At 40.0% G+C, this 16,428-nt stretch overlaps 1 protein-coding gene across 4 annotated transcripts in view; it reads left to right on the top strand.

Moving 5' to 3' along the window:
• CACNA2D3 (calcium voltage-gated channel auxiliary subunit alpha2delta 3) overlaps window positions 1-15,960 on the top strand; it is a 551,583-nt gene extending 535,623 nt beyond the window's left edge. For all 4 annotated transcript variants that reach the window (XM_063348451.1, XM_063348449.1, XM_063348450.1 and 1 more), the window contains 3 exons: window positions 13,789-13,904; window positions 14,614-14,693; window positions 15,553-15,960. In XM_063348451.1, the coding sequence (XP_063204521.1) occupies window positions 13,789-13,904; window positions 14,614-14,693; window positions 15,553-15,645 (289 nt within the window). In that variant the 3' untranslated portion in view covers window positions 15,646-15,960. The remainder of the gene's footprint in view (window positions 1-13,788; window positions 13,905-14,613; window positions 14,694-15,552) is intronic.
• The last annotated feature ends 468 nt before the right edge of the window (window positions 15,961-16,428 follow it).

Below are 16,428 nucleotides of genomic sequence, written 5' to 3'. Positions count from 1 at the left end.
TTTTAATCATGGGTGCTTGGATTTAAATCAAAGTATCCTCACAAATAACACAGAGTAGAAAGGACTGCATGCTAATTACTTCGTAAACAGCTGGCTCGCCTTTTCAGCCATCGCTGAAAACTTGTTCAGTCAATGGAAGGGCACCTATATACTTAGGTGGACTTTGGCACTAAATGTATACAGACCTATAAAATACACTCTTTGTATGTAAACTTATCTCTTACTAGTGAAGCATAAATACTACTTTGGGATAATTTGCAATGTTTAAAAATGATTTTCAAAAATATAGGGTTTATTAAGAAAGCAGGAGCCTAAAAGAAAATAAGAATTAACATAAGAATGTCATTAGGGTCGGGGTTTGGCTGTCCCACTCCATAATTTGTTGTTATTCAATATCCCAACTATTATTAAATTAATCTGTTATTTAAACAGCAATCAAAAACAAGTCAACCCACATTTTCTAAGCACTGTCAACAAGAGAGAAAAACTGGGATTTTTTAAAAAATCTGAAATGCTTTCATATTTTCCAGTAAGCTATTCCCTTTTATGGCAAAAAACTTAAAAAAAAAAAAAAAAAAAAAAAAAGGCATTACTTCTGAAAACTCAGATGATAGACTGTTGAATGTCCTATGGCAGCTGCAGTGTTGGAAATAGTTAATTGCTAAAAAGAAATGTTTTTTCTTTATCAATGTCAACTGGCCCTCTTTCTGCTGAGTCAGAACCACGCTGATGCCAAACGCTCTTGGTATGGGTTTTAAGGCTGGTGTGCTGCTTGGAGATGTGTTTTTGTTTAGACGTTAAATTTGAAGTCTTCGGCTAAATAAGCATCTCAATGCCGCTTGCCGTTTTACGAGGTATTGCCCCAATGCCTTAGCCAGTTTTTGGTACAAGTAAGTGTGTCAACCAGGGTTCTTCAGCAATTCTCACTGGGGGCATTACCAGTTTCTGCTTCTGGTGATGTCAGCATTGCAGAGTTTAATTGCTGGTATTATAAAAGCACTAAAAATGTCTAAGGAAAGCATCCTTAGAAAGATAAAGCTGCTGTTATAAATTGGAAAGGATGATGGCTGTTATATATATATGTCAGAAATATATATATGTCAGAAATTTACCTGATCTTTTTAGTATATCCACTCACCTGTTTGTAGAATAAACAAAAAAAGTTTTCTCTAATTGCAAATCTTCTTTTTGCATGAAAATTTGTATGTTTTCATTTGTCTTCATTTAGGACAATACCATTAAATTCGCATTAACTCAGGCTGCTATGAATGTGTGTATAGATCTCCTGTAGGCACAGCAACTTACTTATCTGACTGCGTATCCATTAAGGATGTATTTTAACATTTCAAAGTTGCGAGGGGCCATCTGAGTGCATAGTTGCCAAATTTGCGTGTGCAACTGTAAAAGCTGTGGGTATACAGATCAGGCAGCAGTTGCACAGTCAAATGCTTAAAAATCTGCCCTTTTAACCTCTCCTGTTCATGTGTGATGACATATTGGGCTTGGATGCAGATCAAAAATCTGGCCTTACTTCCAGTGACCCAGGGAGCAAAGCCCCCTTCTCTTAATTGCGGCCCTCATGGGTCCGCAAGGTCAGTACCAAAAATCCAAAGAAACTGTTTTGTTCCCAGTTGGTTCTTTGTGCACAGTCTTAAGACACAAAATAGAGATCGAAGGAAACGTGAGAAAGCCATATTCTCACTAGGGAAACAAGGAAGTATGTAGCTACAATCATCCTAACCCTGGGAAAAAATTACGTGGGTGTTTTAATTATGTAAGATGAATGTAAGTGTTCCCTTTACTTTGATGCGTATCACATGGAAATCGCCTGTTAAATCGATAGGAACTACTTAATTGATTAAACACTGTCCCATGTATTATATATTTGGTCCACTGGAGTGCTAGTGAGCAGATAATTATTTAACAGGGAAAATCATCAATAAACCAAATGCCTTCTCTGGCTCTCTTATAGACTGGGCATTGCATGCTGCTCATTGTCAATAAAAAGAGGTAAATGGCAGCGGAATTCTAATTCAGGATGACACTGCACCCTTAATGTAGGATGTATAATGGCAGATTTCAGACTTGTCCACTGAACGCACTTATTTGGCAGTAACAGATAAATAACGATACAAATTAGACTCAGATTGTTTCGGGCATGAGTATATTAGTGTCAGGAATAGTGAAATCTGCAGACATTAAAATGGTAATGGTTTTTAAAACCACTTTATCTTGAGACATACCACCATTTGCTAAAATGCATTTCTTTCTCAGTAGAAGCTTGCCAAACTGCTGTACTTGATCGTGTTTAAAATGTGTAAATAAATACCCAGTTCAATTTCCCATGAAATAAATAATCATTTGCCTTTTCAGATGTAGTTAGTTTATTTCTAAACAAATCGGCTTGCCACATAAAACAAGCAAAGCATCAAGGGCCAATTTTTTCTCATTTGGAGCTCTCTCTATGTGCATCAGAATATCCCTATAAATTTCCTGGAGTAGTTTGGGCAGTAAATTGCAGTCAGTCTTCTAGAAGACATATCGGGTTGTATTCCTTTTATTGTGTTCATCTTGTGGGACCCTGAGGAGAACCAAGTGTTCTCTGTATTTCACCGTACTTTGTTTAGACTGCCCGTTTTTGCGTGCTTGGCTTTTTCATGGCAAGTCCACGTATGATACCACGCACAGATGGTGGTTTGGCCCATGCCCGTGTTGAGTCACAGGTGGGCTACAGTCAGACTGCTCACCGCTGGTCTCGGCAACGTTGAACAGATCTTAGTTTCTGGGCACTCGCTTAGGTGTGTCTTCAGGATCTTCAGGGGAGACCCAGTATTTTGCAGGGCTCAGGAGTTAAATGTTGAAGTCTCAAGAATAAAAATGCTGGTCTACAGAGTCACCTTGAGCCTCTGTTTTGAAAGTCAGACCTTCGGACTTGCAGAATACTTCGGCGTGTTAAAAGCTGTTTGCATTTGTGGTAACAGCAGTATTGGTAGAAACTTATTGCAGCCAAAACCCCAAAACTCTAGAAGATCCCAAAAGATTTCTTTTTCCTGTTCTTTCCTTATAAAAAGTATCAAATTATGCAATTTAAGCTGCTGGAATTGTTTATTAAAGGTCTTTATACTTAGTTTAAAATCCTATATTGTGTGTTACCCACACATCTCCACTCGTAACTTCCTCTTCACTCCAAAGGCAACAGTGATTATACTGTTTGTCATGCAGGTGCAATTTAAAGTCACTGTATGGGTAATTTAACTCTACCCTTTGATAATGTATATTTTGAATGACCAGTTCAGGAAACACTGTAAATTACTATTTTCATTTAAGAAAATAGGTATATGAAATAATAGGGCAAGACACATATAAGTTACAGAGCAGGTTTGTGCCTGCCAGTCATTAGTTTAACATTCCTTTGGAGGGTTTTCAAGGCTTTGGGGTGGTTTTTTGTTTGCTTAGGCTTTTTGTTTTTAAATAGACAAAGACAAATAGACAAATTTTCTTTTTTTGTTGTTGTTTCAGAACTTTTTTAGTGTGCTTGTTGAATTCTGGAGTATTGTAGCTGCTTATACTCAGGATGTCACCTTATACTGAAAATAGTCTTTCATTATTATCTCAGTTTTTATATCAGAGTGTTCCCCCACCAAAATCAAAACCTTGGAGTCTGTTTATTTAGTTGACAAAAAATTGACAGATTCTCTCTCAATTTGCTCAGCATTGTAATAATCATAAAAAAGCTAGAGACTAAAAAAATATCACGACGCATCAAAGGAGAAAAAGCATATTAAATGTAAAAAAAATTCTAACCATAGTAATCTTTTTCAAAGGGCATTCTTCATGGCAATGAGCGTGTATTGAATGAGAGGAATGCTCTCTAGAAGGAAGAGAAAGATGAGGAAACGTACAGCGGTCTTTTCTTTCAGATGTGTGCACCATTTTCATTAGGAGACGGGATAGCACTGCCCAGGGGTCCACCTGTACCCACTGTGAGATACGCGGGTCAGCTTCCGAGCAATTCCGCCCATTAACGTTGTCGTTAGTGCCGCTGTAGGTTGTTTTCTGACGAGTAGGATGAGATGTGCCCTCTCTCCTAACTCCCCGCTGCCCCACTTACGTCTCCCAAATGAGCCTAGAGCTGAATTGCTTGAGAAGTTTCTAAAGAAAGCTGCGTGGGAAGGTGGTGATCTCCACCCGTTCACTCTTCAGAGTTAAGCTCAGTAATGCCGCAAAATGTAAATATTACTCTACTTAAAAGTTAGCATAATTTTACATTTTAAACAAGCAGTAATAAATATTAAACAAATGATAGATAGGAGCTGACACAATGAAAGGATGTTTTGTAATGACAGTAGACTTAAAAAGTTGTATGAATGCCATAATCTAGAGCTGAGTGGTAATATCTATATCTCAAAGATGGCTTGGAACAGGAAAACTTACTGAAATTGGAAAACACTGCAGTGAATTTTTAAAGCCAGGCACACTTGTGAAAAATTGCTAATACTAGGAAATTCATTTCAGTTTATAATATATTCATATTATATTGTAGCCTGATGAAAAACTGCAAACATGACTGACTTAGGCATCTGTACATGTAGCACTTTCTGAAGGATTTGAGAGCTTAATGAATATTAAATAGCCTTTAACTTGGAAAAACAACATGAATCTTAAGGTTTGAGTTCTGTGCAGGGAACATTTATATATTACCTAAAATATGATCGAGTTTTAACTAGTTATGGAACAGATGACATGCAGTGTACTTAATTCTTTCAGATGTGGCCTTCTCAATCATTGCTAAAATTTATGTTTACAGAAATAAATTAACAACATCCTCGCAAAGCACACTGTGGGCATATCTGATGAGCACTGTACTTCTAGGATTTATTACGCTTTCAATGTGAATCTCCTGATCCTCTCTGCTTTTTATACTTCAGCTTGTGTTGCGTAGCTCTTTGCTAGAGCCGTATCGTGTTCGTAGGTTAGACTAGACCTGAAGCTGTGGAAAAGAGTAATTACCAATTAACGAAATTCAAAAGTTACTTTTACAACGTCGTGTGATATTTGTGAGCCTTCCTGAATCAGAGGAAATCAACTGGATTTTTAATCTTTAAATTATGTTTAGAATCTAGCTTAGAAATCATCTAGTATTTTCAAAACATCATCTGAGATGTCTCTCAATACGAACCACGGCTACTGAAGTAAGTCTAAAAAAACTCTGCTAACAACACATGTTGGCTAACATGTTATAGTAGAACTGCATTTTCCAGTCCGGATAACTTCTCTGGCCTCCCTGTCCTTGTCCTGCTGACCGGGTGCCGCTGTCAAAAAGCAAAGTCCGAGCTTTAAGAGACCTCTGATACGATTCGCGTTGTGCTGATGGCTGTGTCTCTGTTGTTCGTTGTGAGCAGTTTCTCAGAGAATCAGGTACCCGCTCTGCCTAAGGAGACCCACCTCGGGCACACGCTCCGCGCGGGTTTGTGCAGGGGGATGAACCTTGACTCTGAGGTTTGTGGGATTTCTGAGCTTGGTTTTTTTGCAAAAGTTTTGCAGCCTGTTTTAAACCTAGCGATATGAACCTCTCTGTTATCTTACATTCTCACGATGGGTGGCCGGGCTAGAAAGCTGCGGAGGGTTGTCAAATTCCTCATCACACAAAGTACTTTTTTGCATCCTGAAGTCTGTACGCGCAAAGCTTTTGGATGTTTGTAGCCTTTCTAATATGCAGTTGGTAAGGTACTCTTGTCTGAGCGTCGGTTATTTGAGACAGCATCCCTGATGGATGGTGGAAGGGGAATGGCACTTCTGGGGTTTCCTAGCTGAAACAGGGTGGTTGCCAACCGTGCCGCGGCTCTCTGGGCTTGCAAGCCTTTGGCAGGCGTGGGAATGGTGAGGATGATATTGCTCATTTAAATCCTTGATTATAAACTTTGCTTTCAGTAAGTAGGTTTATACTGACAGCAAATTGTGCTACAGTCGGCCAGGCTGTACGTGGTAGCGGTATTTTGCTAGCATGGGGTCAGGTTACAGGCCTGAGGCTGAGAGTTTATCTGTCTCTTTTTATACGAGTGAACCACTAGCTGCCTTTTTTTTTTTTTCATACACTTTAACTGCTCCAGCTCTCAGAAATGTTGTTATTGGCATATATCTTATTTTTATAAATTGCATTAAAGATATTCCATTCTCTATCATCATTTATGTGAAAAAAAAAAACAAACACAAAAAACAAGTAGCCCAACTTGACTGTGATATAAACATTTCATTCATTCATTTAAAAAATGTGATAAGTGAGAGAAATGTGGGTTAGGAAATGTAGCCAGCAGCCTGGAAAGCACATGATAGGAGCTGGGAAACAGCACAGCGGATATCTGCACTTCACTTGAACGCTTAAAGTTTGTTCCAGACCATTAGGGTTGAACGTTTGCGACCAGCAGCTATGTGAGTAACACATATTTGAGTGCAGAGTGCACAATATTTTCCATTTACTGTACCCTGGTGCTGGTATGTTTTTTCTTTCTCTAAAAAATAGGAAAGATCAAATTTGACAGATATGAAATGTATTCCCAAAATAACAACTCATCTTAATTCAAAATACTCAAACTTCATTAATACAGGTTTGCGCTCAAAAAATACGCAGAAAGGCCCGGGGGGAAATGGCTGAGTTTACAGAGATGCTCAAGCATCAGAGTGCCCGGTGGGGCTGTCTGAGTCGAGGGCCATGGAAATTCAGACTGCTCTTCCGCGTCTTTGGGCCTGTGTTTAGGCGGCCACTTTGAAAATACTGCCCTACGTTTATTTCAGTTCAAACTACTCACAGTAAAATTTTTCCATGCTTTGTAGGATTCGTCTGCATGGGCAAAACGGCTGGTAGCTAAAAGATCTTTTCTGTTGCCCCCTAAAATGATTGATAGGATTAAGTATGTGCAGGAGGGACGTGTGCTAAGCCAACAATCGGATATTATTCTGGTCATAGTTTGAACGTAAGTCCCACAGTCATCACTAACATTAAACAATAGTATTAAAGTGTTCCTATGGTCATTAGAGAAACAAATGAAAAATACACATATGGATTTTTTTCCCCTCTTGCATCAGGCTGTTAAAGCTCCTGAACATGAAATTAAAGATGAATCTGAACAGCCATTTAAATGTTTATAGGATTAAAATCCTGCCTAAGCCATGTGTTTGTCATGACCACATACTCCGCTGCATAGCACAGATACAACAGCAGCGTATTAAGTAAGATTGAAAAATGTATATTGTTTGCAAAAATGCACCATACGGATCAATAATTCTTACTTATGAGAAAGTGTGTTTTAAAACAATGCACAATAATGCAGTATTTCTGAGAGAAAACAGGAATTAGGTTTTAGCTGGAAACACACAGCATTGTTTTTAAGCAAGTTAAATTGCTGGTGCTGTGCTCAAATCATCCTCGACTTACGAAGAAGTATCTTCCATGCTGAAGGACAATGGGAAGATATTTTCCCTAAATTTTTTGGTTCCTCAAGTGTAGTCTTACCCTCTAAGTGTCTTCAGAGTTCCATGCTGCTCGTCATTCGTCTTGTTCCCTCAGACACTTTGCCACCTTTGCGACTGTCTGAAGACAGACGGGGGAAATGAGCCCGATAATCGGAGATTTCTGTGCTGTTAGGAGGTTTATTACCGTTCTCGGTTGTTGAAACAAGAGGTGTAGCGGTGGCAGTGCCCACCAGCTAACGGCAGCATGGTTGTAAGCCAGGACAAGGAAAACAGTTCAGTGCGAGTGACCGACAAATGGTGGTAATTGGGGTGCTCGGTCTGAGCAGTCCGATAAGCGGCTGCGTCCCCTCCGCATGCGTGGCCGCCCGCAGTCCCAGCCACGCTGTGCTGCATTCAGCGCGGGTCCTTCAGGTTGGAGGCGCCTGGGGCTACGTAGGCGGCCGCTTATTGGTAGGGAAACCTCAGGTGTGTGTGCGGTTTGTATCCTGTCCAAAACTTAACATCAGTGGACGAGGACATGGATTATCTCTCCTGCATGGAATTACAGAGACTAAGCTGTTCAAGAGTAACATTGATTTCCTTTAATAGCAGATGTTATAGTCAAATAGCAGAGATTAAACAATTTAAAGGTTAAGTTTGCTTAGCTGGACAAGACACATCTCTTGCATGTTTGAAATTGAATTACCGTAGCTTTGCCTGTTACGGATCCAGCTACGGTAGGAAAGGGAAGTGAAGCCAGCAGCGTTTCAGAGACATGACGTTAAGCCTGCCGCACACGGATTTTGCACCTTATGATTCAGGTAGTTGTAGTGAAGCAACGATCTGCAGTGAAGCAAGGATAAGGGACTTACAGGGTGTAGCCCTGCCTTGCGACTGCTGTGCCGGTGTTCATCAACGCGGGAGATGCTCTGAAATTCCTAAGGGGACAGACTGCGGAGGCCCCACAACAAAGCCACCTGCTGCAGCAACTGGTAACCTTCTTCCCTCTGTCCCCTTCCCAGAGGGCAACGACACCGCTTGTCCTGTCATCCCTGCCCTTTCCCCCTGTCTTGGAACATCTCCCTCCTTTCCAGGGAGGGTTGTCCCTCTCCCACTTGCCTTACTGATACTTTGCCACCCCAGAAGTTCGGAGGCTGGAAGATGAAAGGAAGAGAAAGAAGCACACGATGTGGAAAGAGGATACTGCAGCAAGGGTGGTGTCAGCTCAGTCCCTGCTCCTCACTGCCCTGAGTATATTTTCTAATTATTCCTCCTTACAGGAGAAAGTAATTCTTATAATAAGGAAAAGAGCTGAATTTTTTGAAATTAGGTTGGTTTTTGTGGTTAGTTTTTTTAGACATTTGCTGTGGAAAAAAATATTATGATAACAGTAAAATATATATTATAAATATATGAAAACTTAGAAGCAAAAGGAAAAGATTCAAATTGGAAAAAAAAAAAAAAGACAAAACCAACCGGGTTTGGATGTAGAGTGTGGGTCTCTTAGAACAGGTGCCGTCGTCTGCACTTTGCTCTTGGCACCGCATTTCACCCCGTTCAGGATACGTTTCTCTGCAGGATCACTACTCAGCCCGTGGAGAGAGAGACAGACCCTCCTGCGGAGGATGATTCACGTCACCGAAGCCAAGCTCCTGCTCCGAATTATCCCTGAATAGCCCGTGTCTCTGCAGGTGCTCTGTTCAGAGTTGGAGGTGATTACCCTCCCAACGAAAGGCCGCGCATAAAGGCAGCTGGCGGGACTGCTCTCCAAGATTTCTATTGCAGCCCTATATGATGCTTCCCAAATTCTAGGCTATCTTGAGAGATTAGAAAGAACTGGTTCTCTGTGGGAAGTCATTTAGCCGGCAGACACACATTGAAAGCGTGCTTTCTTATCGTGCCTTCCTAAGCCCGACTTTAGCAAATATAATTATGAACGCAGCAGTACTCGAATTTCAAGTCTTTTCCTGTTTCATTCCACAATGAAAAAATAATTTTCAAGGAACAGATTAATAAATATTTGCACTTTTGAGCAAATAATTACGATTTCCAAGTAAAATGTGAAGCTATGGGGTTTTTTTCCAAAACAATTTGTATGATATTTTTGTAGATGTTTTTATATGGGCCAATACAGAAGTAGGTCAGAAAGAAACAGATAAAGTGTGTGCAGTGTGAGAAGAGCGTTGTGTAAGGCTCTTGACTCGAGATACAGACTTTCTTGCCGATTTACTCTTTGTTCTTATTTTTTCTTCATTAACAAAATAGCTTGGCATGACTAGATTTTCTTCCTCCTTCTCTCTCTACACCTTTCAACTATTAAATTTCTTCCTTCCTCACCTTTCCAGCAAAGTGAAGAAGCAGTTTGTGCTCAGGTCTGTTTTAAGCCTCTGAACCTGCACATCAAATAAACCAAACTAGTTCCTCAGCGGATGAAAGATGGGGGAGAAATTATGAGTAAGGTTCTTACAGACTCAGTGTGGCTTCAACATAACAGGAACGCTAACCATTTATCCCGTTTTACGTATGGAGACACAGGCAAGGCTTTTTCTGGGCTGTCCCTGTCAAATCCTGGTGATGACACTGGTGTAAAGGAAGAAGGTTTAAATCAAAAGATTTACATTACTTAATACAAGAAGAGCTTTACCTTTTAAACGTGTAATGTTTTTAAACATAGACTATTAGACACAGACTTTCTTTTGATTGTTAAACCAGTAATAAACCCCCTTACCCTGTCCCCGAGATTTGGCTCCCTTATCGCCAGTGACGCAAATGCCAGCAGGTGTCCAGAAATGCCTATTGTAACGTACGCCTTACAGACTCACAGTGGAGCTCACTTAAACGACAAAACCATTTTGATTACTTTGTCAGCAACTTACTTTAGTTCCCGCTGCGGCCATGGGGGCTGTTTTGCTAGAGCTTTTCCTCCCTTGCAACAGAATCTTGGTGCACGCCAGGAAAATTTTTGGTGGAACGCTTCAGTGTTTGAAAGCTTCGTTCTGACTGTGTTTATGCACCCCTTGTTTTCTGTGAATGTTCAGTTCCTGAGACTTACCGGCATGAACGTTCACTCAAAATGAATTTCAAAGACGCGTGTGCACGTCACCGTGGAAACTGCAAGTGGAGCTCAAGCAGAAGACGCTGCTGGGATGACCGTGTGCTTCATCCAGTGTGGGCACGGGGGCAGCGCCGGGTGAATTACCGGAACAGGCACGGAGCAACTGCAGGGCTTGTGACTGGCGGAAACTTCGTTGCCGTTGATCTAGCGAGGGAAGGAACGCCTCGTGACTGCGAAATGATCTTGAATTGCAGCAGCTGAAAGAAGTACAATTTGCTTGGGCACATTCTATTAATAGAAAAGAAAGCTAAATTGGACATCAATGTTTTTCACCCTTAATAATTTGCTCTACTCAGTCTCTGTCTTCAATCCTCTGTCTTCGCTTGCTGATATGTTAATCCTTTGCCTGTGACCTCACAAGGCAGTGACCGGTGAGGACACACGCTTGGCTTTACAACTTCATTTCAGGATTACGTTTGAGAATTGCGAAAGGGAAAATATTCATTTACTGCCTGTGGAAGATAACATTTTCTTTTAGATGTACTTTCAGTATGGTAGAGGAGAAGCTAGTTGTTCCGCTTTGCAAGATGTTAGTTAAGATATTATTGTGCACCGTGGAAAAAAACGCTGCAGTGAGCCAAAAGTTTCATCTTTTTATGGCTCTTTAGATGACAGTCCCATGTTCTGTGGCAGTCATCATAAGGTTAGATACTTCACGAACATCTGTAATAGATAAAGAGACTGTAGATGTGTAAAAATAGTCACGGTTTGGTAAACCGAACCAGTGTAATTACTCGATATCTTTCATATAATTCCTAAAGTAGAAAAGCTTTTTGACTTAACCTAATATATTGTTTTTTGCAGTTCCTTTAATTCATAATTTCCATCAATCCATGCGTATATTGCATTCCCCAAATTACCAGGTCTAGCAAAATTTTCCGTATCACTTAATTCCTACAAACCTTTGTAGGTTTTGACTTTATTTTCTGAGAAGCCATATAGTAATTTACCCAGCATCATAGTTCTGCAGTGGAAATTTTTGTCTGGGTTAAAGTGCTTTCTTTTTTTCATTTCGGCTACTGAAGTGATAGGAAAAGCTCCCAAATCTTTTTTACTTGTTTGGTTGGTTTTTTTTCACCCTCTCTTCTTTGGGGAAGCAATAGCCTGCACTGGACAGCCCTTATGCCACCCCAGAGAAATGGGTGAAAGAAGAAACGAAATGGGAAATGTGCCCACCTTTCATGAAACGGCACCTTTAGCCCTGGCTCTGTGGTACAGGTTTTCTCCCAGGCTTCAGCATTCCCGTGCCCAGTGGTGGGCAACCCCCCACCATCCGGGGGTTGGACTAGATGATCTCCAGAGTCCCTTCCACCCCTAGGGTTCTGTCGTTCACCTGGGGGTCACCAAAGGACCTGGAGTCAGGCACACCACAGGCACAACCGAAGAGTGATTAGTCCCTTCTCATCAAAGAGAGGAACGGATCATTTAGCATACGGTTAATCGTTACAACACTTTATGCCCTTCGGGTCCTTTTTTGAGCTAGTTTTAAAGGTACAATAAATACAAGTTTCAGACTGCACAAAATCCAAATTGTGCCACTTTGTGGGAATAAAATTAGTATTTTTTTCTATCCTTTATGGTTTGATTTATTCATAACTCTTTTGAGAAATTTTTGCAGTACAATTTTGGTGTAATTGTCTGTTAAAGATTTTCCCCTCCTTTCCTTTTATTGGCCCCATTTCTCCCACACACAAATCCACAAAGCCACAGATGCTCCATTACAATGATGTCAGTCTTGCTACACGCTCCAGCTGTTTGGTAGGTACATTTATAAAGTTCAGCCTTTTACATTATGCCATAAATGTATATTTCATGTATAAACATAAAGCTAACATATTGCAGATCACTCTAAGTGTAATTCTAATGGAGGCTCAGTAAGTTTAAAAAATACTGAAAAGTGTTTAATCTTTCCGTTGGCCACATTTTTATAGTCGGTTTCCCAAATTTTTTTCTCTGAAGCTAGGTTTGAATAATTCCCTGCCCCCTCCGCTATTTCATCTTCTGTGATCTTTGGAAAAAGCAGGGAGTTATTTTAGTAAGACAATATGTATTTTAAATAAAGATGTCTGAGGAAAAATATGTTTCTCTCCACATCTTCCTGGTGCTCAAACCCTCACTTAATGTTCTGTACATTTACCAGCATACCACATTGAAAAACACCTCGTCCTGCAATTGCCAGATTCCAATGATATTCGATACGGCAGATATTCTGTTGATACAATATATAAATTCGGACAGATTTAAAAAAAAAATATCGAGAATTGGGTCTGAGCCTTAAAGCCTTTCTTTGTATCGTGTCCTGAATTTCAAAGAAAAGGATAAACAGTGCCTGTTTGGCTCTGCCTCCTCCCCCTTTGCTCTTTGATATGTGCTTAAGAGTTCAGCTCATTGTAACTAATGGGGATCGTTGAATAGTGCCCACAGGATCCTTCCCTGGTCTCCCCTGGGTGCTTTCCTTCTTACAAGCAATGTCTTTATTTCTCACTCTCCCTTTGAGTTGCCTACTTTGTCTTAATTTGAATGTGGTGCTGAGTTATCACCATATTTGTACCATATAGTCGTCATTATTCTAAAATAAATCTCCTCGCTTAGGAAGATTTTGAGGCTTAATCTCTGTTTTGTTGGCTCAGTAATAAAATGACTCTCAAGAGGACAGATGAAAGCTGAGATCTTTCTCAGTAGTTCATGTTGCTTCAAGCGAGACCCAGGGTGAATAAAGCCCCTAATGTGATTGCAGTGGCGAAAGTTAGGGACCGTGAGTTACCGCTACGTGGTTGCAGAAGAACCGTCATTATTTTTGCAGATCCGTTTCATGTGTACTTAAAAATTCCAGATCATAAGTACGTAGCTAGGTAGAGCAATAGTAGAGCAGAGATTCAGTATGGAAGTCTGGAAAAGAAAAATCTGATAAACTCCTTGGCGCTTCCGCTGTGTCCCGGTCTCCACGGTAGTGGCAGTACAAGCCTGTCCGTTCTGCCTCCCCTGCGTGAGGTACATCTCAGAAGGGACGGCCCTACTCTGTGAACTGAGGGAAGCATTGCCCAAGGCCCTCTACTTCTACAAGGCGTGGAGAGATAGTGTGATATATAAAGTCAATAATATTTGTGACTGTAGTACAGGTGTTGTTGACAAGTTCAAAAAACCCTGACAGAACCTGTTGCTCAGAGACACAGATAATGTCACCGTTATTTGATTTTTTTAATTTTTTTTTTTTTATTTTGCAGGTCTTTTGTTATCCAGCAAATCCCAAGCAGCAATCTGTTCATGGTGGTAGTAGATAACGAATGCTTCTGTGATTCTGTCCCACCGATTACCATGGCACCTATAGAAATAAGGTATATCCTTTTATTTACAAAGTTCTTAGAGAGGAGGCATTCTTACTTATTTTCAAGGAGAATTCACTGTTTTTTTGGCTTTTTTTTTTTTTTTTTTTTTTTTGAAAAGCCAACACAAAATAAGCACAGACATGTATGTACATCTTTAAGTATCATAAGGTCATGGTCATCTTTAGGCAGCTGAACATCTTTCAGATTAGGCCCTAAGTATGTAATTTCCTTGTAAGAACGAAGGTCCTGATATTGGAACTTATAAAACTCCTTACAATGCCGTTACCTGTTTTTTATTTTAGGGTTGGACTGGGGTACTGAAAATGTTTCAGAATCACACTTTCCAAAAATACCAAAATGTAGCAAATGAAATGTCACTTGATTTTTAGTTGCCCCAGTTTTTATGTTGCGGTATTCTGTAGTTCAGGATTTGTTTTCTCACGTAAGATGGAATTTACCCAAAGCAGCCCGCAGCGTGCCTCTATGGCAGACTTATCACAGAAGGGGAGGTTGGCAGTGTCAGTGCAAACGGTGCTCTCTAAGCTATGGATCACCGAGGAGAACGCACTGGAATTACCTTCCTTTTCTTGTGTTGACGGCTCGTATCACCTTGGGTTTTTGATGGAGAGGAAGGAAAGAGCTGAAAGATTTTTCGCTATATTCATTTCAAAACACATAAAAATGCAATGCTCAGAACATCTCTCCTTAACTACCTTGTACATAATGAATCCCTTAAATGTGAACGTTTGAAATCTCAGAAGATAAGAAGACGCCCAGAATCTTGTCATGGATTTCACCCTGAAGTAAGTTTCTATCTACTTTTCCTTTCTTTTGGACTCTGGTAGATGTGTTATTTCTTTGAAAAAAAAATAAAAATAGGTAAACTGTCGTCTAAGATGAAATATCAGGTAATGTTCTGAACACTTAGAACAGCGTAGTAAGGGAAGTGCTGCAAATAATCTCTTTAGTAATTCTGTAGACATTGTCTTGACTTGCTGCTTTTGTAGACTGTTTTGTATCATATAAGAGGACGTTGTAGGATGTGAGCACAAACTGGCAGCCAGGAATATCTGAGAACTTACTCTGGCGCAAGCACTGACCACAAGATTCCTCATTGGAGATGGTTGGGAATCTTGTGCTGTTACTGGTTTTTTCAGTAACTAGCTTCAGTATCTCAGCTGTCGTGCTGTAGTCATTATGTTTACACATAATATTGCTTGGGAGGCATCAATACGCATATTTACTACTCTGTTCTGCGTAGTACTCTTATTTGTACAGTGCCAAGGAGATCTGATAGAGACCGGCATGTGATTACAGTGGCTTGTACAGCACATGTTCACAGACGTCTGTTTTACTCTGGAGTAACTTCATTTAATGCCTTCGACGGTGTAATGCAATGTATAATGAAACCTAAAATATGGCATGGAAGGGATTGAGTAATGCTGGTTGACCACACTCACTTTCAGTCTACAATCTAAACTTGTTCACGTGAAAACGTGTACCTGTATTACTTCCTGCCTGTCTTTAGTTCATGGGTTTTGTTGTTGGCACCAATCCTCTTCTGCCTGCGTAGTTTGGTAAAGAATCATGTATCACAATTGAGTGTGATGGCTTGTATTTATTTTCCTTTCCTTTTTTTTTTTTTTTTTTTTTTTACTTTAGGAAAATGCAAGAGAATGTGGTGGTGTCTCAGGCCTTAGTGCTAAACCTCCTCTTGTTCTTCTTCCTCTGCTATTGATGATTTTCTCAAGGTGACATTGACTGAAGTGTTCAATTGGCATGCTAATACATGGATAAACTGTGAACCTGGAAATGGTGCAACATAGAGGACATGAAATATAGTCAGAGCATCAGCATTTCATGATTTTACACTGTTGGTGATATAAATTCTTAAAGATATGTTGAAAAAAGATTTATCTTTTTACTTTGCAAGTCATGCAGATGTGAATTTGGCATATGGTAGTCATGATTCATCAAAAAAGGACTTGGTAGATAGAGGTGACCATTGCTTTGTCCCATTGAAAACAATTTAAAACTGTGTACTTTTTTCAATAAAGTATATTAAAATCACAGTTTCAGTGTATTTTAAGTATGATAATATATTTGTTCCATTAATTAATGATGGGAAGAGAATAAAACAAATGGAAGATGTTTTATTATGCTTTTAGCCTATTTCTGGAAAGATTCAGAGACGAAAATGTGGAGCTAGCTTTTATAATAAGGCAAAACAGCTTTTATTAACAAGTCCAGGAAGCACATGTGCATGTATGAAGCTAAGCAGGTAATATGCCGTGCTGATTTATAGTGAAGGTTTGGTTTCTGGAAATAGCTATAAAACATCTCAGCCACATTTAGAAGGTGAGCCAAAACCCGATTAAAGCCTTTTCCCTAACTTGGGCAAGCTTTAGATCGATTTGGTTGCAGATGGCAAAATTAAATACTTCTAATCTGTGACAGTTTGTGGGAAGATATGTAAAATAACCGTTATAAATGGATATATGTAGATGCCATGTCAGCTAGCAGAAGCTCGTTATGAGG

Source organism: Chroicocephalus ridibundus, chromosome 10, assembly GCF_963924245.1.
Source record: "Chroicocephalus ridibundus chromosome 10, bChrRid1.1, whole genome shotgun sequence".
In the NCBI taxonomy this organism is placed as follows: Eukaryota; Metazoa; Chordata; class Aves; order Charadriiformes; family Laridae; genus Chroicocephalus; species Chroicocephalus ridibundus.
Note: the sequence above shows the minus strand (reverse complement) of the source record. Positions and strands in the feature narration are given on the sequence as shown.